The sequence below is a fragment of the Phoxinus phoxinus genome (genome assembly GCF_949152265.1).
Source record: "Phoxinus phoxinus genome assembly, chromosome: 4".
Taxonomy (NCBI): domain Eukaryota; kingdom Metazoa; phylum Chordata; class Actinopteri; order Cypriniformes; family Leuciscidae; genus Phoxinus; species Phoxinus phoxinus.
The window spans coordinates 26226155-26244109 of record NC_136879.1 but is presented as its reverse complement, the minus strand read 5'-3'; the positions used below and the strand labels follow the sequence as shown (position 1 = coordinate 26244109).

The window sequence follows — 17955 nt, the reverse complement described above, 5'->3', positions numbered from 1 at the left end:
GTAATTTAACATAATTCATTATTGCTGGTTTGCGTAATATTCTGAGTTTGCATTGTTTGTATTTATTTTTTAGGAACACTGAATCTGTTTTTGTGTAAGTGAGATGAGTAAATGCAGGCGCACATTTAATATAGATACAATAATCATTGTGTTATCACAGCGTACACAACGCCTCTTCCTCTTACTCCCGATTTCTCTCAACATGGGGACAGAAATGACAGTCAATAATAGGGAAAACAAAGCAATTACTTATTTGAAAAAGTAACTCTTTACTTTATTGTAAATTTAAAAGTAAAGCATTACTTTACTAGTTACTTTAAAAAAGTAATCTGATTACATAACTCACGTTACTTGTAATGCGTTAATGATGGTTCTTTGATACTTTTTTTCAAGATTCTTTGATGAATCCAAAAAACATTTTGTTTTTTGTTTTTAAATAGGATTTTTGTAACTGTCTTTACTGTCCCTTTTGGTCAATTTAATTTATGCTTGTTGAATAAAAAATAGTAAAAATGTTGAATAAAAAAGTATATACAACCAAGGGCTACAATAATTATTTACTGTAATAAACATTTACTATATTTTTCTAATATAATTACAGCAAAATGCAGAGATCTGTGGTATATAATGTATTATAACTCAACTGCCTTATATGTTGTGAGGTTCAGTTCTGGTATGTAATAGATCAGACCACCTGATGGACTTGAGTAGAAGGCTCAAATTTTTGCTTAATCAAAAATTATGAATCTTTTGAAGAATTTTGTCAAACAAAAAATAACTTTCAGAGAAAAATCCTGCAATTCAGGAGATCTGTTTTAACTTACTATAGTGCCTTTAATGTGAATTACTGTGGAAAGACAGTATAAAAAAGAGGCAACTACACCCCCCAGTGGTTGCCTGGGCAGATGCAAACAACAATCAATTGAAACACTTTTATAGATTTGAAGAAGAAAAAAACACTTGTACAAAAGCAAACAATATTAATATACAGCAAACTTCAACAAAACAAAAATTAGACATTGTTAGGCCACATTAAAGTGATTTTGAGCATTAAATGCATACAGAACTCTGTGGTCATGTGAATTAATTAAAAAAATTGCATGGGCGGTTTTATACATTTTATAAATATTCATTTTTATATTCATATTCACTAGTTATGACTATATATTTTATCAGGTAGAAATTGTGTGTACAAAATATTTTTTTCAAAATGTATCCTTAATCCTCATCCAGTAAATGACTCAAAAAATTCACCATTCAGCATAGAAGTCACACAGTTCAGACATTGAAAAATATATACTTTTCTACTTTGGAAAAAGTAGAGATGGCTTGATGGGACACAGAGGTTACTTTCTCATAGAAGAGGAATGGGAGTGTTTCCTGAAGAAGAAAGGAGACCTGACATGTTGTCTGTGCTGGTGAAAGCGGTTGTGCAGAGCCCGCTGAGATACAGCCCAGAAACACTGCCTTGCATCCCACCTTCAGTCTCCACTAGGCCCTCACAGACCCCCGCGCTATCCCGTACTAGACTGGAACTGAGCTGGGGTAGGAAAGGGGTTGTGTCCATAACTACCAGTGAATCCAGAGCGAGGCTGTCATTCCTTAACTCCTCCCAAAGATTCCCTTTAAACAAAGACAGAGAACATGAACACCAAGACAGGAGTGCATCCCAATTTGCGCACGTATGCACTATTCTATGATGTTTTTAAGTATAAATAGTGCGAGTGTGTTCACATTGAAAATTCCAGAAAGAAAAAGTGCACTTTAAATACCGGGATGATGCACTACATCAGAGATAGGCAACGTGGGTCCTGGAGTGCCACTCTATAATCTTTGGTTTAGATCCAACCCACAAAAAAACTCACCTGCCTGGAGTCTTAGTGGAAAAACTGTATGGAAAACTCAATCTTGTCAAGCATATTTGGATACTTTTTTGTTGTTGTTAATAATTGTGGAGATGTCCCTAATGTAATATAATGTACATGAAATATACACATCGTTTTTAATTGTGGAAGTCTTCAAAACCGTCATTTTAGTTTTTTCCCTTGTGCCTTTAGCTTTTTCAAGCTCAATTTGCAAGCTCAAAACCTATTTATCTGAAGCATGTTTACCTTTTCATAATTTTTTTTTCTATGTGTTGCCTCCTGGCCTTTTGCTTGCAGTTTAACGCACAAATGTTTGTTTTAGTATTCATACCACAACAATAAATTGTCTTTATAGAAAGTTTATATTATAGTAAAAAAAGACACAATGATGTCCATTTAAAATGAAGAGACTGAATTTGAAACGTGTTTCATCGGGGTCTAAAAAGTTAGATTTAATTATTTATAAGCATTTCACAGATTTACTGTCACCTTCACTATAGTTACACAAATGAACTAAATGTATACATTTCCATTCAAATGGATGGAAAACGGATAGAAAAGAATTGGGCTTAAAAGATTTCTTATCCTGTGTCTCAGTCTAGTGGACAACATTAAAGGACAAGTTCGGTATTTTACACTTAAAGCCCTGTTTTCAGATTTTCAGATCGTTTCTGATGAAATAGAACAGTAAAGATTGAAGATCGGTTTCTGTGGTTTTTATGTATAATTAGTATTTGTAAATTAGTAGCTTTATATTTCTCCATCGGTTTTAATTTGATTTTGCTGTTTGCAATGCTTCATTGGACTGTAGTTCTTTCTATCACTAAAGCCGTTAAGTTCACCTTTGTCTTTCTGTCTGGTTTTCAAAAACTTTTTTGCTTCAAATCAAAGTTTGTAGAGTGATTCACCTCGTAGCTGGTTGCCTTGGTTCATAGCTTATAACTCTTGAACAAATACTTTTTTTAAATCTCTATGGGAAAAATGAATGGAATAAATACTTCTGGAACCAAATACTTCCACTGTTGAACCCGGGACCTCTCGCAGCTAAAAATGCTCAACCGCCACAAACATGACTGATTTTTTCAAACTCAATCTTACCATGTAATTGTAGATCTGTGAGGCTGGGATTTAATGCATCAACATCATTACTGATTTCTCCATCCAGCAGAAGCTCCTGCATGCTCGCTGTAGTGCTGTGACCAGCCTGCAGGGCGGTGCTGTAGTTTGGTGGGGTGTGCGCTGGTAAGGGGGAATCCAAGCTGCCTGTCCTGGGACTGGAGGGGTGCCCAGCACTGGGCTGATGGGTGACTGGAGAGTAGTATGGGAAAGCTAAAGTGTCTGGAGGTAAGTAGGGGGGAGGCGGGACGACAGTTTGAGAGGGTAAAGGGCTGTAGAGAGACTTCTGATGCAGGACACTAGTCTCATGGACAGGTAGGTGTCCGTAGGCAGGATGCATGGCAACTCTTAAGGACTGAGAATGTGTGTGGCTGCTTGGTAGACTGAAGTGAGCTCCAAGAGTCTTCAATTTTTCAGGTCTCTCCCCAAGTAGACGTTCCAGCTCCTCTAAAACAATGAGCATAATGGGAACTATAAATATATACGTACACACATTTTAATATATATTTTACATTATAAAAGAAAGTAATATAGTGTAATATCTATAGATGAAATATGATTTGGGGTCAGTAAGATTTTAAAAAAAAAATAATACTTTTATTCAGCAAGGATGCATTAAATTGATTGTGAAGTGACTACATTTAATGCACTTTATTTTAAAGAATTCTGACAAAATTATCGCAGATTTCACAAAAATATCAAGCAGGACAACTGTTTGATAATAATAAAACATAAATGTTTCCTGAGCACAAAATAACCATATTGGGATAATTTGTGAAGGATCATGTGACTGAAGACTGGAGTAATGATGCTGAAAATTAATTTTGCCATCACAGGAATAAATTACATTTTAAAATATATTCACATACAAAACCGTTATTTTAAATTGAAATAATATTTCACAATATTACTGTTTTTAATCTATTTTTGATCAAATAAATGCAGCTTTGGTGAGCACAAGAGGCTTTCAAAAACAAAACAAAACGTACCCCGAACAGGATAGAATTTTATTTAACAATTAAATCAATAAATACATGCAATTTTATATATAAATATATACTGTAATGGCTCAAATAAAATGCCTTTCATTATTCTCAAATTCTAAAACAAATGTTTATAAATACAATGTTCAATCATTTGTTTTATCATTTTTGAGTTTTGAACATTGCAGGTGTGCATAAACATAAAATACATTCACAATAATCATATCGCATATGTGAATTTGGGTAATCTGGGACATTTTTTACACTTTTAAGTTAACTTCCAGACCAACAAATGGGACCTTCAGTGCCGGTCCTAACACTTCTGCCGCACTGCATGATGTCCGAGTCCAAAACAGTTATTAAATAAATATTAATCATTACGTTTTCAGAAAAATACATTTCCACACGACTCCCCTAATTTGAATGCACATTTATATTTGCATGTTATAAAAAAAAATATGTTTACATAATCTACTAAGTAATAAGCTAATCTGTGGTGGTTTGGGGGCCCTTGCGTAGTTTGCGTATAGCTAGGACCGGAGTTGTGCCAAATTTTGATTATTACCTGCAGAATAATTGCCAGTATAGGTAGGTTTAGGATTAGGTATGGGGGTATAGTTAGGATAAGGGGGTGGGGTTAGGATTAGGTAAACAAAGAGAGGGTTGAACCCTCTGCGCACCTGGTCGGGCCATGCTCCTCCGTACAGTCAGCGGATCTTTACGTCTCCACTTGTGAAGTTCCTCCTGCATCTTCTCTACCTTCGCTGGGTTCAGGGCCCACAGGCAACCCTTTCGAGAGGAGTTCCCATTCTTGTTCTCTACTTTCTCAAAGCACTTGTTTAAAGAGAGGTTGTGTCGGACCGAATTCTTCCAGCCATCAGGTGCTGTCTGAGGAATCACAAATAAAACCTACGGTTGAGAAGTGGTCGCTAAACTGTTGTTAAGGGTATTCTATCTAGGGTGTGCACCAAAAGACAATGAATCTAAAACAGAGATTGTACCAGTCAGTTCTCTAAATAAAGAAAGAAATATCTTTCTTACAACCCTTCATGTTTACCTAATGATGAGCCAAAATAATGTCACATTGTAAATCCCTTTACAAGCACAGCGCCAAAGAGGAGGGTGAATTAAATGATCAGGCATAGAGATCATGCCATAACAGGCATTTTCCAGGAAGTGTGAGGAACGAACAAATCTGTTTACATTCTGTATTTGTTACATTCCTCATGAACAGGCCTCTTCTATAACTGTTCACTGTAGATCAATGTATATTAGATGTATAAATTGTTCTGAGAAGTGGTAGTGCAGTTTACCTTGAAGTAGGGGAAATGATCCGTCATGAAGCTGTAGATCTCACTTACTGGTAGACTGCCCGTTTTGCTATTCCTCAGAGCCAGGAATATGAGAATACTGCAAAGAAATATATTTTACAATGAAAAATCACCAATCAAACAAGACTATTGTGATGCACTGGTTTATTTTGATTTGTTTGGAAGTATTGTCAGTTGTGACCATGTTTTTTTATGCTTTTACATATGCGCTAGGCTGACAGTTGCCAAAGTGAAAGTGCACTGCATTCACATTATTAGTATGTGGTATAGTAAATAATTTACTCTTTTCATAACAGACGACTGATTGTGGTTTAGCAGTTGTCAGCAGTTTAGTTATACTTTTTAATTTCTGTATTGATTAATTCAGTTTTATAAGACATTTTGATTAACAAATATTGTTAAAAAATATTTGTTGTTCGTCATTTAAAGGGATGGTTGATTATGATTTCACTTTTCTAACTTTAGTAAGTGTGTAATGTTGCTGTTTGAGCATAAACAACATCTGCAAAGTTATGACGCTCAAAGTTCAAAGCGAAGGGATATATAAAGAAATAGCTTTTTAAGGACTACAACAAACAGCTGGTAGGGACTACACGACATTCCTCCCAGGTTAGTGACATCATGAACCCTAAAATTTACATAAACATTTATGAACGAATCAGTGTTTGCTCAGTGACTCACTCAGTCACTTGACGCCAATACACAATACAGTAACACTATTTTTCATAGACGTATTCACGTTTAACAATATATATAAATGTGTCATTCCATTCATCACTTTTTTTATATTTATATCCGCCTATTATGGTAGCTCAAGCAAGTGACAAACATTTAAACAGGGTACTTGTTGTATAATTGGGTCCTGAGACTATTTAGAACTAACAGGTTCCAGATGACGTTTCAGAAAATGATCTATTTTTGAATATATGTCTTAGATAACACAGGTAGGTGCAAATACATACCTGTAAGAGTAGACGGGTTTAGGGTAGAGTGTCTGGGCAGAATTGTCTTGAGATGTTTGTGATGAGAGGCTTTGGCTATAGTAGTGAGAAACCGTGTCTATTCCTCTTGAAGAGTAAAACTAGAGACAGTAAATACACACAAAATAATTATTTTAAATTTTTAAAAGTGTTGAAGGGAATGTACTGTAGAGGGATAAATGCCTATTTGTGTAATTATTGGTAATTAAAAAAATCTAGTATATTATTTTTAGTGCTGTCAAATCAATTAATCGCGATTAATTGCATGTAAGAAAAGTTTGTAAATATAATATATATAAATATATATGTTTGTGTGTGTATATACACACACACACATACATATATATACACTGTATATATACACACAAACATTTGTTTATTTGCGATTAATCGCGATTAATCAATTTGACAGCACTGATTTTTTTGCTTGTTTAATTTTTAAGCTTCCATTACATACTACACACATGTTCAACAAGAGCGAATCTTTGTTATTTGTCAGTCTGAGGATGTAGTAGAACTTTCTGCTAATGTTTTGACTGAACATGCGTCCAAAACCTGTTATCATTTTGATAATTTCTACCTTCTTACTGCACCCACACACCGGACGCGAATAGCGCGTCAGGCGCGAGTGATTTCAACGTTACGCGCGTAAAACGCGTCTAACGCGTCTTTGCATTGACTTAACATTGAAATGACTCGCGCCTGACGCGCTATTCGCGTCCGGTGTGAACGCACCATTACACATGCCAAAGTTTACCTACAGTAGTCATATCAACTTACATATACACTACCGTTCAAAGTTTGGGGTCAGTAAGATTGAATTTTTTTATTCACTAAGTATGCATTGAATTGATCAAAAGACTATAATATATAATGCCGCAATCGATTTATATTTTAAAGAATCCTAAAATGAGAAATGCAAACTTGGTGAACATATGAGACTTAAAAAAAAATATATATATAACATGAACAAACTTTTGAACGGTAGTGTATATAATCAGTATATCACACATTCTTTCAGGAGTACCTGATGTTGTAGAGGACTGATGGCACTGTACGTCTGATGGTTAACTGATGTGTAGTCGGGAGGATCTTCAGAGCTCATCTGAGGCTCACTGTAGGGTTGTTGAGTTCCCTGCCCCAAGAGCAGACCATGATTTACTTAGTTCTAACATATCATATGTTAATGCTTCTTTAGAAAGTGTAATAAGGACATCTGCTTGCACATCTGCCTGGCAGGTCTTCTTGTTTCCATGTTTTGCCCCTGGCCTAAATATGCTGGCAATAATTTAAAAGAGCCTTTAAGGTTATATAACCTTGAAGGCCCTTTTAAACTAAATCCACGAGAACTAAATACTGTGCAAATTCCTTTAAAAATGGGATTCTTTTTTTTATCTGAACAAGAAATCTTTCAATTTCTGTTTAAACAATCACTCAGTCTCACCATGATGCTAGTCGTCTCCACATTAATGCTTAATGGACTCCAAGAGGATTGTTCCTCCAATCCATCGGCCGTGGTGAGTTTCCCAGCCAGTCCAGGTCTTCTGAGACAACTGAAGGTCTGAACCTCACCGATGGCCCCTTCACTGCATTGACGTCTGTAAGGATGGTAGTGAAAGTTTTCCGTCAGGCCAGACTCTTGTTCAACAGGGCTTCCGTCAATACTGTGTCTACGAAAGCGCTCGGCAATAGCACTCTTCTGCCTGTAGGGAACGCTTTCTCTTTGGGAGTACGGTGCAAACCCCTCTCCAACATTGCTCTGGTGACACTAGATTGAACAACAAAATAATGCAAAACACTATAAAACATGCATATTAGCTCACCAATATGAAATTCCTAGAACCTAAAATTGCCTAATACATGCAACACCTAGGCTACTCCATGTAAAGCAACGCTGCAGTTTCATTTCTAATTAATGCACTCTTTAACATAAAGCAGTTTTCCAAGTGGAAATGCAGTAGCACGTAAAGATCTTTGATCTGCTAAAGAGCCCATAAATGCATTTAATGTGACATACAGCCTTCCCTAGGGGCCATAATTAATTAATATTTAATCAAAAGGATTTGGTAAAAAGGCAGGATGAAATTCTTCTCTTTCTGCCCCAGGGTCTTGTGTCCATGAATAGTGCCTTGTGCAGAGGTTCATGTCCTCATCAAAAAAGTAATAATTATGACACTGTCGTAATGAGAGCAGATGGCAGGCAGCGGTTTCTAAGAAGCGGCAACTACAGAACAGTGTAGAGATCAATCATCCATCCATCATCAATCTATCTATCTATCTATCTGTCTATCTGTCTATCTATCTATACGTCTGTCTGTCTGTCTGTCTGTCTGTCTGTCTGTCTGTCTGTCTGTCTGTCTGTCTATGTATCGTTCTGTGTTTCTTAATTGATTAAAAACAAATGTTTTAAAATGAATAAATTCAATGATTAATACCTGTGACTCTGGCATCTGAAAGCAGGGCGACCCAAGAGGGTCAAAGGATTGTAGTTCACAAGGAGAAGGAATTGGTGAGCTGCTGCTGCTGCTTAAAGACAGGCCCTGGGACTCAGAGGACATCGTCCCTTCAACCTGCCTCTTTAAAACAACACAACACTTCATCAGGTTTTTAGCCTTATTTGTAGATAGAAAGATAAATCAAATAGATGTAATGCAAATGTGATCCCTTAAGCTATAAGAATAAAAGCATGTAAACCACGGCACAATGTATCCTCAAACATTTACAGAGTGTCAGGGGCTGTGGTTTTAAAGATAAGAATTATGTGCCAAATGCTTGTCATCTTGAACCTTGCTAAATTGGGGGCACACATAGACCTGTTTTCAAGCATGTTTCACAATAAAAATCAACCTCGTCTTTTTTTTCCCTCAGACATAATGTCATAAAGGTATTTTCCATGTCTCCAAACAATCTATCTCTTTATTTGGCCTTTGGGCAAACCTACAGTCTTACGGGTCGTAACTATGTAACTGCCTGTTGTGAAAATCCCTTTCCAACTGTCTAGTAAGCCTTTTCCATAACATTGATGGTCCATGTTCCCTGTTGAAGTGAAAAAGGCCCAATATGCTGTATATCATTGCCCTGGCTGCTATCTGATCATAAACAGGTAAAACATAAGGCCACATAAGTATCTGGTATTCCTGGAAATTCAGGCTACTCTCATTTACTGTCAGCAGACAGTGCTGTTTGAGCCAAAAACTCATTAAAATCACCAACAAACCATGAAGAAGAAGCAGAAGTGTGTTAGTGACATGTAATGGAGATGGGGGAGTTTTGCTCCATCTGAAACATAAGAGTGTAATTCAGTACTGGAGAGGAAGTTGAGCTGGCCTTTATGGTTCATCACCGTGACTTTTTTAAAACTGATCCTTTGACCTGTTATGGTCGAGATACAAGCCATTTCCACTCTTGAGAGAAAACAGCTGAGTATACACAAAAAGGTTATTGGGTGCTTATGTGTTTAAACAAGTATTAGGTAAGCAAATGAGGCATGATAACTGATTTATGCTACGTATAATTTTAAAATATGTTTTTTTTTTAAGTCTGTTTTACTGTAAACAATCATATAACTACATTTTGTATTTCAAAAATTGTACTCAGCTCTTTGGAATACTTGATTCTGATTGGTCATTTGCAGTCCAGCCTCATATGGGTAATTGATATTGTTGTGTTGCTGTGCTCGTCTTGACGCTTAACTGATTGTTTTGTACATTGTAGTGGACTAATTTTCTTAGCGAAATCCTTAAGATAAGATACAGGTAAGATTAAAAAATTATTAATTTAAAGCAATTATATTATCTGAACAAAGACTAAAAAGAAATACAATTTCTGAATGCATAAATGTATATTCTGATTATAGTGTGTAAAATGGATACATACAAATCTTAAACAGCAAAAATGTGATTTATGAAAAATAAAACTGATGGGTTTCAAATGTTTGTCATGCGAGTCTTATTTAGGAGTGTTTAGCCAATAGGAAGTAGTTACTGCATTAGATTGAAGTTAAAATGTCACTGCTTTGAGGGTCAGTTTAATCAAGTCAGTGAAATCACTTACTAAAATGGAAATAAATGAGATCCTGCTCCTTAATACATCCACTGGGATAGAGCTACAACTTTACTTGATTTATTTCAAAAAGGGCAAATTCATTTATTCCTGCATGGACCCAGGTCGTTCTGCATAAAGAGATTTACTACTACTTTTGGCTCAACCAAATACTGCTTAAAGCAAGTTTTTTTAAGTGTGTTCTTAAAGGTTATATTTGATTATAGCAGATCATGTTGTGCCCTATTCAAGTCTTACTGCACTATTTTTTTATATGATATATTTAGAAGCTCTAGAAAATTCACATGATGAACATGTTCCATTAGCATCGTGCAAAGGTCAGAATGCTGACTGAGGTCAGTAAGCCATATAATCCTCTAATACAAGATAAAAAAGAAGATAAAGTGTATGTGCATACGTGTTCTTGTTTAATATTGAGAGGACCAAATGTCCCCACAAATAGTAAAATGTAAACATTTTGACAGTGTGTGGCCATTTGGTCTGGTCCCAGGATATAAAGAACAAAACAAGCAGCGCGTTTTCTTTCTTTGTGTGTGTGTGTGTGTGTGTGTGTGTGTGTGTGTGTGTGTGTGTGTGTGTGTGTGTGTGTGTGTGTGTGTGTGTGTGTGTGTGTGTGTGTGTGTGTGTGTGTGTGTGTGTGTGTGTGTGTGTGTGTGTGTGTACTAAGTAATTTGTGTGAGTACGTGTGGTTCCGGTAAACCATACATTATGCAATAATGCCCCACAAAGATGCAATATCCAAAATCCTTGTGGGGAATTTTTTTGATCCCCATTAGGAAAATAGCTTATAAGTGATTTTTTTGAAAATGTAAATGCAGAAAGTTTTCTGTGATGGGTAGGTTTAGGGGTCGGGTTAGTGTAAGGGGATATAATATACAATTAGTCCAATAAAAATCTTTACGTCTATAAGAAGTGCCCACAAAACATTGAAAGCAGCGTGTGTGTGTGTGTGTGTGTGTGTGTGTGTGTGTGTGTGTGTGTGTGTGTGTGTGTGTGTGTGTGTGTGTGTGTGTGTGTGTGTGTGTGTGTGTGGAGTGAGTAAGAATAAAAATGCTGAAACAGGTATAAATGTAAAAGTACCTCATTTCAAGACTCCTTCCTCTCTCAATATGATCACATTTATCTCACTTTGATCTGGTCTCTTGCATGTCTATACAGCCCCACCCGTGCACTCTCACCACACTTGAGTGGCATTTCAAATGGACTGTGCATCTTCCTTTACACCGTCATCCATCAAGTAATTGGTTGGATTTCTTCCCGTATGTCTACAATAGCACTTTCACTCCACTTCAATGGAAACACATCTGAGCGTTTAAATAAAACAACAGTACTTTACTTCCTTAAATGTGGTCAAATGGCAAAGTCCTCTCTAAAGGCACATTGATGCTGCCGTGTTACAATCAATGAAAGTAAATGTTGACCAGGAGCTGTCAGAATTATTATTATTATTATTTTAAAGGTTCATAAAAGTATTCCAAATCCAAAGTAGTTCTAGTGCACTCATTCAAAGTCTTTGGAAGCCACATAATATAAAGAAAAAGCCACACACACACACACACACAAAAAGAGAGATTTTAAAGGGCAAGAATGTGTATTTTGAAGTTTGACAGCCCCTGGTCACCATGTGCTTTGCTTTCATTATGTGGAAATAAGCAGTGTGAACATTCTGAGTCTGACTAACATCTACTTTTATGTTCAAAGAAAATCATAAAGGTTTTGAATGACATGTGAGTAAATAATGACAGGATTGTCATTTATAATCCACACTAGAGATTTAAGATTACTGTCCAGCATAAATGGAAATCTTAGAGATGAAAAACATTGGAGCCAGGAATGCTGTTGGAGCTTTGAATATCTTATAATGAAGGTTTCTAGAAATCGGTTTGTATATTGTAAACATTGATAAAATGTGATTGATGGGCTGAAATTAGAAAACATACAACTAAACCCTGCACCTGACAGAAATACTTGTTAAGTTGTTAACAGCATACCCTAATAAATATAAATAAAACATTGAATATAAATATAGTTTTTTGTATAATAATTATATTAAATATTATAAATATGAACATTAAATATGACAATAAATACAAGATTATCATTAATTATATTAGTAAAATTTGTCATTATCTATTTGCACATATAGCTTTCATATCTGATCAAAGAATGAATGACTGTCCAAATAACTTCAAAAGATATAAAACCATCAGCATTATTTTGATGATAATAAAAAAAAATTTTTTTTTAAATTAATACTCAAGGAATGTATGAAAAGGTTGCTAGATCACAGCTGGAAACCATATCTGTGATCATACATTTGTAACGTTACTCATTAAATAATGAATCGCATTCATCTAGCTTGCGCCTTGTAAAATAAATCTAAGCTCAGCTATGAGATTTTAACTGAGAATTTGTGAAAGGCTCAGTCCATTTGGCCCCCAGCCAACCTATGGGAGCCACACACCCACAGGGGACAGACCTGCTTCAACAGGTTTTCCAATACACACAAGTGCACACGAGTTTGCACGGCTACACACACTTGGGTCACTGGCAGCTGTGATCATAATGAGAACATATTTTAAATGTTATATCAGACCCATCCATAATCATATCCTGGAGAGAATGGGCACTTTGCCGAACTTCAGCACCCAGAGGGAAACGACCCTGCTGCACCTGCCTTGCCCTGCCCTCTTTCTCTCTCTCTCTCTCTCCTGTATCCCTCTCTTCTCTTATGAGTTTCAGCCGAGATTTCATCCAGGTGGAGACAAGCCTAACAAGGAGCCTGAGGGACATTTCTTGATGCCTTATTTATTGGTGCCAAAAGGGATACAGTTGTACAATAGTATCTGTGTAAATGAAAAGTAAGATCCCACAGATGTTTACACATGTGTACGCCTTTAATTTTGGACTTCTTAGCTCAGATCTATCTCTTCTAGCTTTTTGTTTTGCTGTCAATGAAACCTTATCACAATGTTGATCCTAGTATGTAGATGCAGCAAAATTATAGCTTGCAGAGATGACTTTGGAGTGCATATTAAGTAAAGCAAAAACAAAAAGAACACTTACCGCTGTGTGGTGCTTCCAGGCCCAGGTTGTAAATCGAAGACAGTCAAGAGTCCACACAGATACCTGCAAACCGACTGTAGATCTCCTCAGAAATCTCTCTCTGAGTTGCTTTTATAGTGACTGACTGACTGCTGACAAGAAAAACAACTGAGACAGATATCTGTAGAGAGTGAGAGAGAAAGAGCGAGGGAGGGAAGGGGGGGGGGGGGGGGGGTTATGAATGTCAATGCAGGTGAATTTTTCCCCTACCCTCCTAGTGAACCTGGGAGGCAGAACCACAGCCCTCCTGAGCTGCTGTATTAAAATCATATTCTAATGTGAATGGGAGATGGCAAGGAGGGTGGAGAGAAGCAAAAATAGTGATAGTGAAAGGGATTCGCTTATGCTACACTGCTGCTTGGGGTTTGTTCATAAGGCAGAGGGAATGAGACACAATTACAGAATGTAGGAACTGTCGTTGTGTTTATCTCATGTAGTTTTACTTTAAAATTGTATTAAGTGCAGTGTTTCTTCATTCGTGTCTATTTATTTATGCTATGTGATTTGATCTATAGACTGTAATGATTTATTTTAAGAAAGTAATGAAATATAGAATGTTTTCTTAGATAGATAGATAGATAGATAGATAGATAGATAGATAGATAGATAGATAGATAGATAGATAGATAGATAGATAGATAGATAGATAGATAGATAGATAGATAGAACATTGCACTAAATATGCAGAAAATGGCATGTTTCAGCAGTACTTGTTCAAAACAATACATTACTATATTATGTTTCAAGTAAATCCCTCTTTGATTAGTCTCGTTTTTGTGTGTTCTGCAAAGAAATCCTTGAAATAACATGCCTTAAGCCCTGCGATGGTGTAACTGATCATCGGGAATAGTTTGGCACCAGGACATGGCACAACAAAGCACACTTGACGGAGACATATCTACTAGTCTTTTCCTGCTCTCTGGTTTGGCATCTCAACTCATGCAAAGAAAACACACTAAAAGAATACCCTTTCCTTTTGTAGTGTGCTGAAAATCGATTTTGGTAGTGGGCAAGAAAAAATGTTGATGATCGGAAGAACCGATGTATGATCCAAACTGAAGTCACCCGAAGGTGAGATGTTTACATAAATTTTACGGCTTACAACTGTGTATTTCGTCTTATGACTTGGTATTTTAAGTTATCTTTTCGATATGTCATCAAGGCAAAAATGTCATGCCAAAAATGATCCTCACGGTATCTCTGGTGACATCATTGATCATGTGGGTTCAATTTGCTATTGCGCATCCCATATAGACACAGAAGAAACTTGGCTATATTATAAGAGAACTTGATGTTGTGTAACCTGCGCAGTTATCACTTTACTGAGAGGATGTGGTTTCCAGGCTGTTGGATCAGTCCAGATGAGTTAGGTCATGAGGTTAAAAGTGCCTATAGTCCACCTCAACCCAGTTTGCCAATCTCATCCTTATACTACACTCATCCACTCAACTCAATTCATCTCTTTACATGAAAGGATTTGCCTTCTGTCCCATCCACTTGGTCCAAACCAATCAAGGTCTCTGGAGCTGGAAAAGGGGACATGACCAGCAAAGCACAAGAAAATCTAGATCTATCAATCTAGCTTTTGTTTCATTTGGTTTATTTGTTTTTAGTTTTATTTGCTTTAAAGTTTTTTTTTTGTTTTTTTTTGTTTTTTTGCTTTTATTGTAACACTTTTCAATAAGGTTCCATTTGTTAGCATTAATTTGTTAACTATTAACAATGAAAAATACTTATAAAGCATTTAATAATCTTAGGTCCTGTTTACGTCTGGTTTTAAGATGTGTTTTGGTCGATCTGATTACAAGTGGAAGCACTAAATACAGATGTAAACGGGATCTAAAATGTTTTGAGCTTGTCCACTTTTGACTGCTTCGAGCGGTAGTCGAAAACACATTCGTCTTTCATAAAGTAAACTTTTATGTGGTCAAATGCATTCACAGCCACAGAAGACAGCACTGACCAAATGCGTAAAGATTTAGGGGATTTTAACTTTTTCGCTAGGCACTGGAAGGTGGCAGCACTAAGTTGCGTTTTAATAGGCCCTATGCACAGCTTCACTACTTCCTGAACTTAAGCAGGCTCCTTTGTTTCCTGTCTGCCAGGATTGGCCAAACTGATTAATCCAGGTGTGTCTGACCAACAACAATAATCAGACACACCTGGATTAATCAGTTTGGCCAATCCTGGCAGACAGGAAACAAAGGAGCCTGCTTAAATTCAGGAAGTAGTGAAGCTGTGCATAGAGCCTATTGGGATTCCAATCAGTACGGTACATCCGCCTACGTCGAACATGACCAGAATAAAAGGGAACGTCTCGGTTACGTATGTAACCCTCATACGTATGTGGTCCCGTCGCCACTATTGCTGGACCACCGCTGACTCCGGGCTCCGCTCGGCTCCTCAGCGAAAAACAAATGGTGCTAACATGAACTAAAGAGGAAGTTGTATTAACTAACGTTAACCGATTAATAAATACTGTAACAGATATATTGGCCATTGTTAGTTGCATTAACCAACGTTATTTTTTTATAACATGTAACATATTATATTATAATTGTATTTAATTATTTACTAAATTATTTATTAATTAATTATTGTTATTATTATATTGATTTATATGACAATAATTACAAGATTTCTATTAACATATTAACATACGAGTCAGGTAAATCCACACAACCTGGAGCAGATGTTCGCTATAAGCATATGCATGACATTAAATCAAGCTACATCGTATTATACATAATATACTTAATAATTACAGCCTGTCATGGTGCTATATAGCTAGATATATATATTTAGAGATGTGAAGACACATTTGATTCATAATGGGGTGTTCTCACTCATCATTCGGGCCCTCTGGGTGTGTGTGCTGGTGAGGGCAGTTGTGCCGTCAGTGCTGGCAGTATAACACACGTTCAGGCTCATCCCTCCCTATTGAGAGCTGCAGGTACTTCTGCTCTGGAAGTGCCTTTCTATTCATTTCTATATGCATGTTCCAAACTGAAGTCACCAGAAAGTGAGATGGGAAACAGTGCAAGAAGGTGTCTAACAGGAATGACCACAGTCACCTAGAATGCCTTTAGGGCAATATTCAATAATATTTTCTGTCAAAGGTAAGTGGCATACACAACCAAACACGCTAGACTCATAAATGGTGAGGGTTCAACAATATATTGTAAATAAAATGCACAAGCCTAAAGATTTACAGTGCTGGAAATATATTATTAATTACTTAATTATACTGTTTTGGGCTTTCATATCCAAATTGGCCAATTCTTGCACATGCGTGAAGAGAAAATCACACAAAAATCTCTCAAGCCAAAAACCCATCTTTGGTTAAAAACAATGCTTGCATTTATAAAGGTAAAAGGTTGAAAGACAGCAACTAAAATGAAAATGCCTCTGGCAAACTTACAGAGCTCTTTTCCCACTGTGTGACAAACTGACAGCAAGGGTGGAGCAAAGGGCTAAACAAGGGGGAGACACACTATTGATTACACAATTTGACAGGAAGGCAGATTGAATGTGAAATAAATATTGAGCAATTAAAAATGCTTTATTTATTATTATTACTGGCAGGTCAAGGGTTTTTTTATGTTTCGATTCAGTAAAGTAAATTCACAAAAGCATTTTTATGTTAATGGTGGATTATGACTTATTGTGATTATAAAATTTTCAAAGATTTGTTTAATTTACCCAAACTAGTTTTGCATGTTTAATTTGTAGGTGTTGTGTCAGAATTAAATGTTAAAAGATGAACCTGGTACAGCATGTGAGATAGATATTGGATTGAATTGGCTCAACTACAAAGGATTTGTTACAGAATAGTTGCACCTCTCCAGAAAACAAATTATGTCAAGTTGACTCAACTAAACGTTTTTTGTATCACAGACAACTTATTTTCAGTTTGTATAACTGTTATTTACAAATGTTGAGTCAACAAGAAAAAGCTAGGGGAAATTAGTACTAAGATTTTTTTTTTGTCAAGCTTAATTTTTTTTACAGTGTGTATTGGATTCTTAAACTGTTTTAAATAATATTAAATATTTACTGTCTGAAATGCTCATGACAACATAAAAACATTTCCAGCATCATGCCATTTATGTTTCTTGAGAACATATAGGTCTATCTTAAGAAGCTCAAGTGTTTGTGTACGTCTCTGCAATTTGTCTCTAAAGAGGAGCTGAACTGAATAGCTGTCATTACCTTGGTTTCATCAAATACCAAAGTGCACTTAAAAGAGGAATAGTACATCTTTCGTTCTCTCTGTTGCTGCAACATGATCTCATAGATATTATCAAAGGAGCTGAAGGTCCCACAGAGAAAAAAAAACGTTCTCATGGCACTCCCTTATTAGGACAATGTCACATATATTTTACTGCTAACATTTTAATGACTTGAAACGGCAAGTTATTTTAAAGTATAGGCTATACTTTCTAAGTGCAATGCGGACACTAGTGATAAGTTAAATTTACCATGGATGGATTTCACCTTTTATTTCCTCTGA

General features: G+C 36.3%; 1 protein-coding gene across 2 annotated transcripts; it reads right to left on the bottom strand.

The window, feature by feature from the left end:
* Positions 1 to 440: 440 nt before the first annotated feature.
* foxn1 (forkhead box N1) lies at positions 441 to 13717 on the bottom strand. 2 transcript variants are annotated; one of them, XM_079611484.1, is made up of 9 exons: positions 13404 to 13717; positions 8711 to 8851; positions 7720 to 8043; positions 7303 to 7410; positions 6258 to 6376; positions 5278 to 5374; positions 4645 to 4852; positions 2964 to 3428; positions 441 to 1623 (listed from the first exon to the last, which is right to left on the bottom strand). In XM_079611484.1, the coding sequence occupies exons 2-9, from the start codon at positions 8831 to 8833 to the stop codon at positions 1355 to 1357; spliced, it is 1713 nt and encodes a 570-aa protein (XP_079467610.1). In that variant the 5' UTR covers positions 8834 to 8851; positions 13404 to 13717; the 3' UTR covers positions 441 to 1354. The 2 variants fall into 2 exon arrangements, with proteins under 2 accessions (XP_079467610.1, XP_079467611.1); XM_079611485.1 differs by having other exon boundaries at positions 8711 to 8845; positions 13404 to 13555.
* Between the last annotated feature and the right edge of the window lie 4238 nt (positions 13718 to 17955).

Excerpts from the sequence above, each read along its gene's own strand:
- foxn1 (XM_079611484.1), bottom strand. The coding sequence starts at position 8,833 with ATGTCCTCTGAGTCCCAGGGCCTGTCTTTAAGCAGCAGCAGCAGCTCA. Across the intron at positions 5,375-6,257 it reads AAACCCGTCTACTCTTACAG|TATTCTCATATTCCTGGCTC; the intron begins GTATGTATTTGC and ends ATTTCTTTGCAG. Across the intron at positions 1,624-2,963 it reads CACAGATCTACAATTACATG|GGAATCTTTGGGAGGAGTTA; the intron begins GTAAGATTGAGT and ends CTTTGTTTAAAG.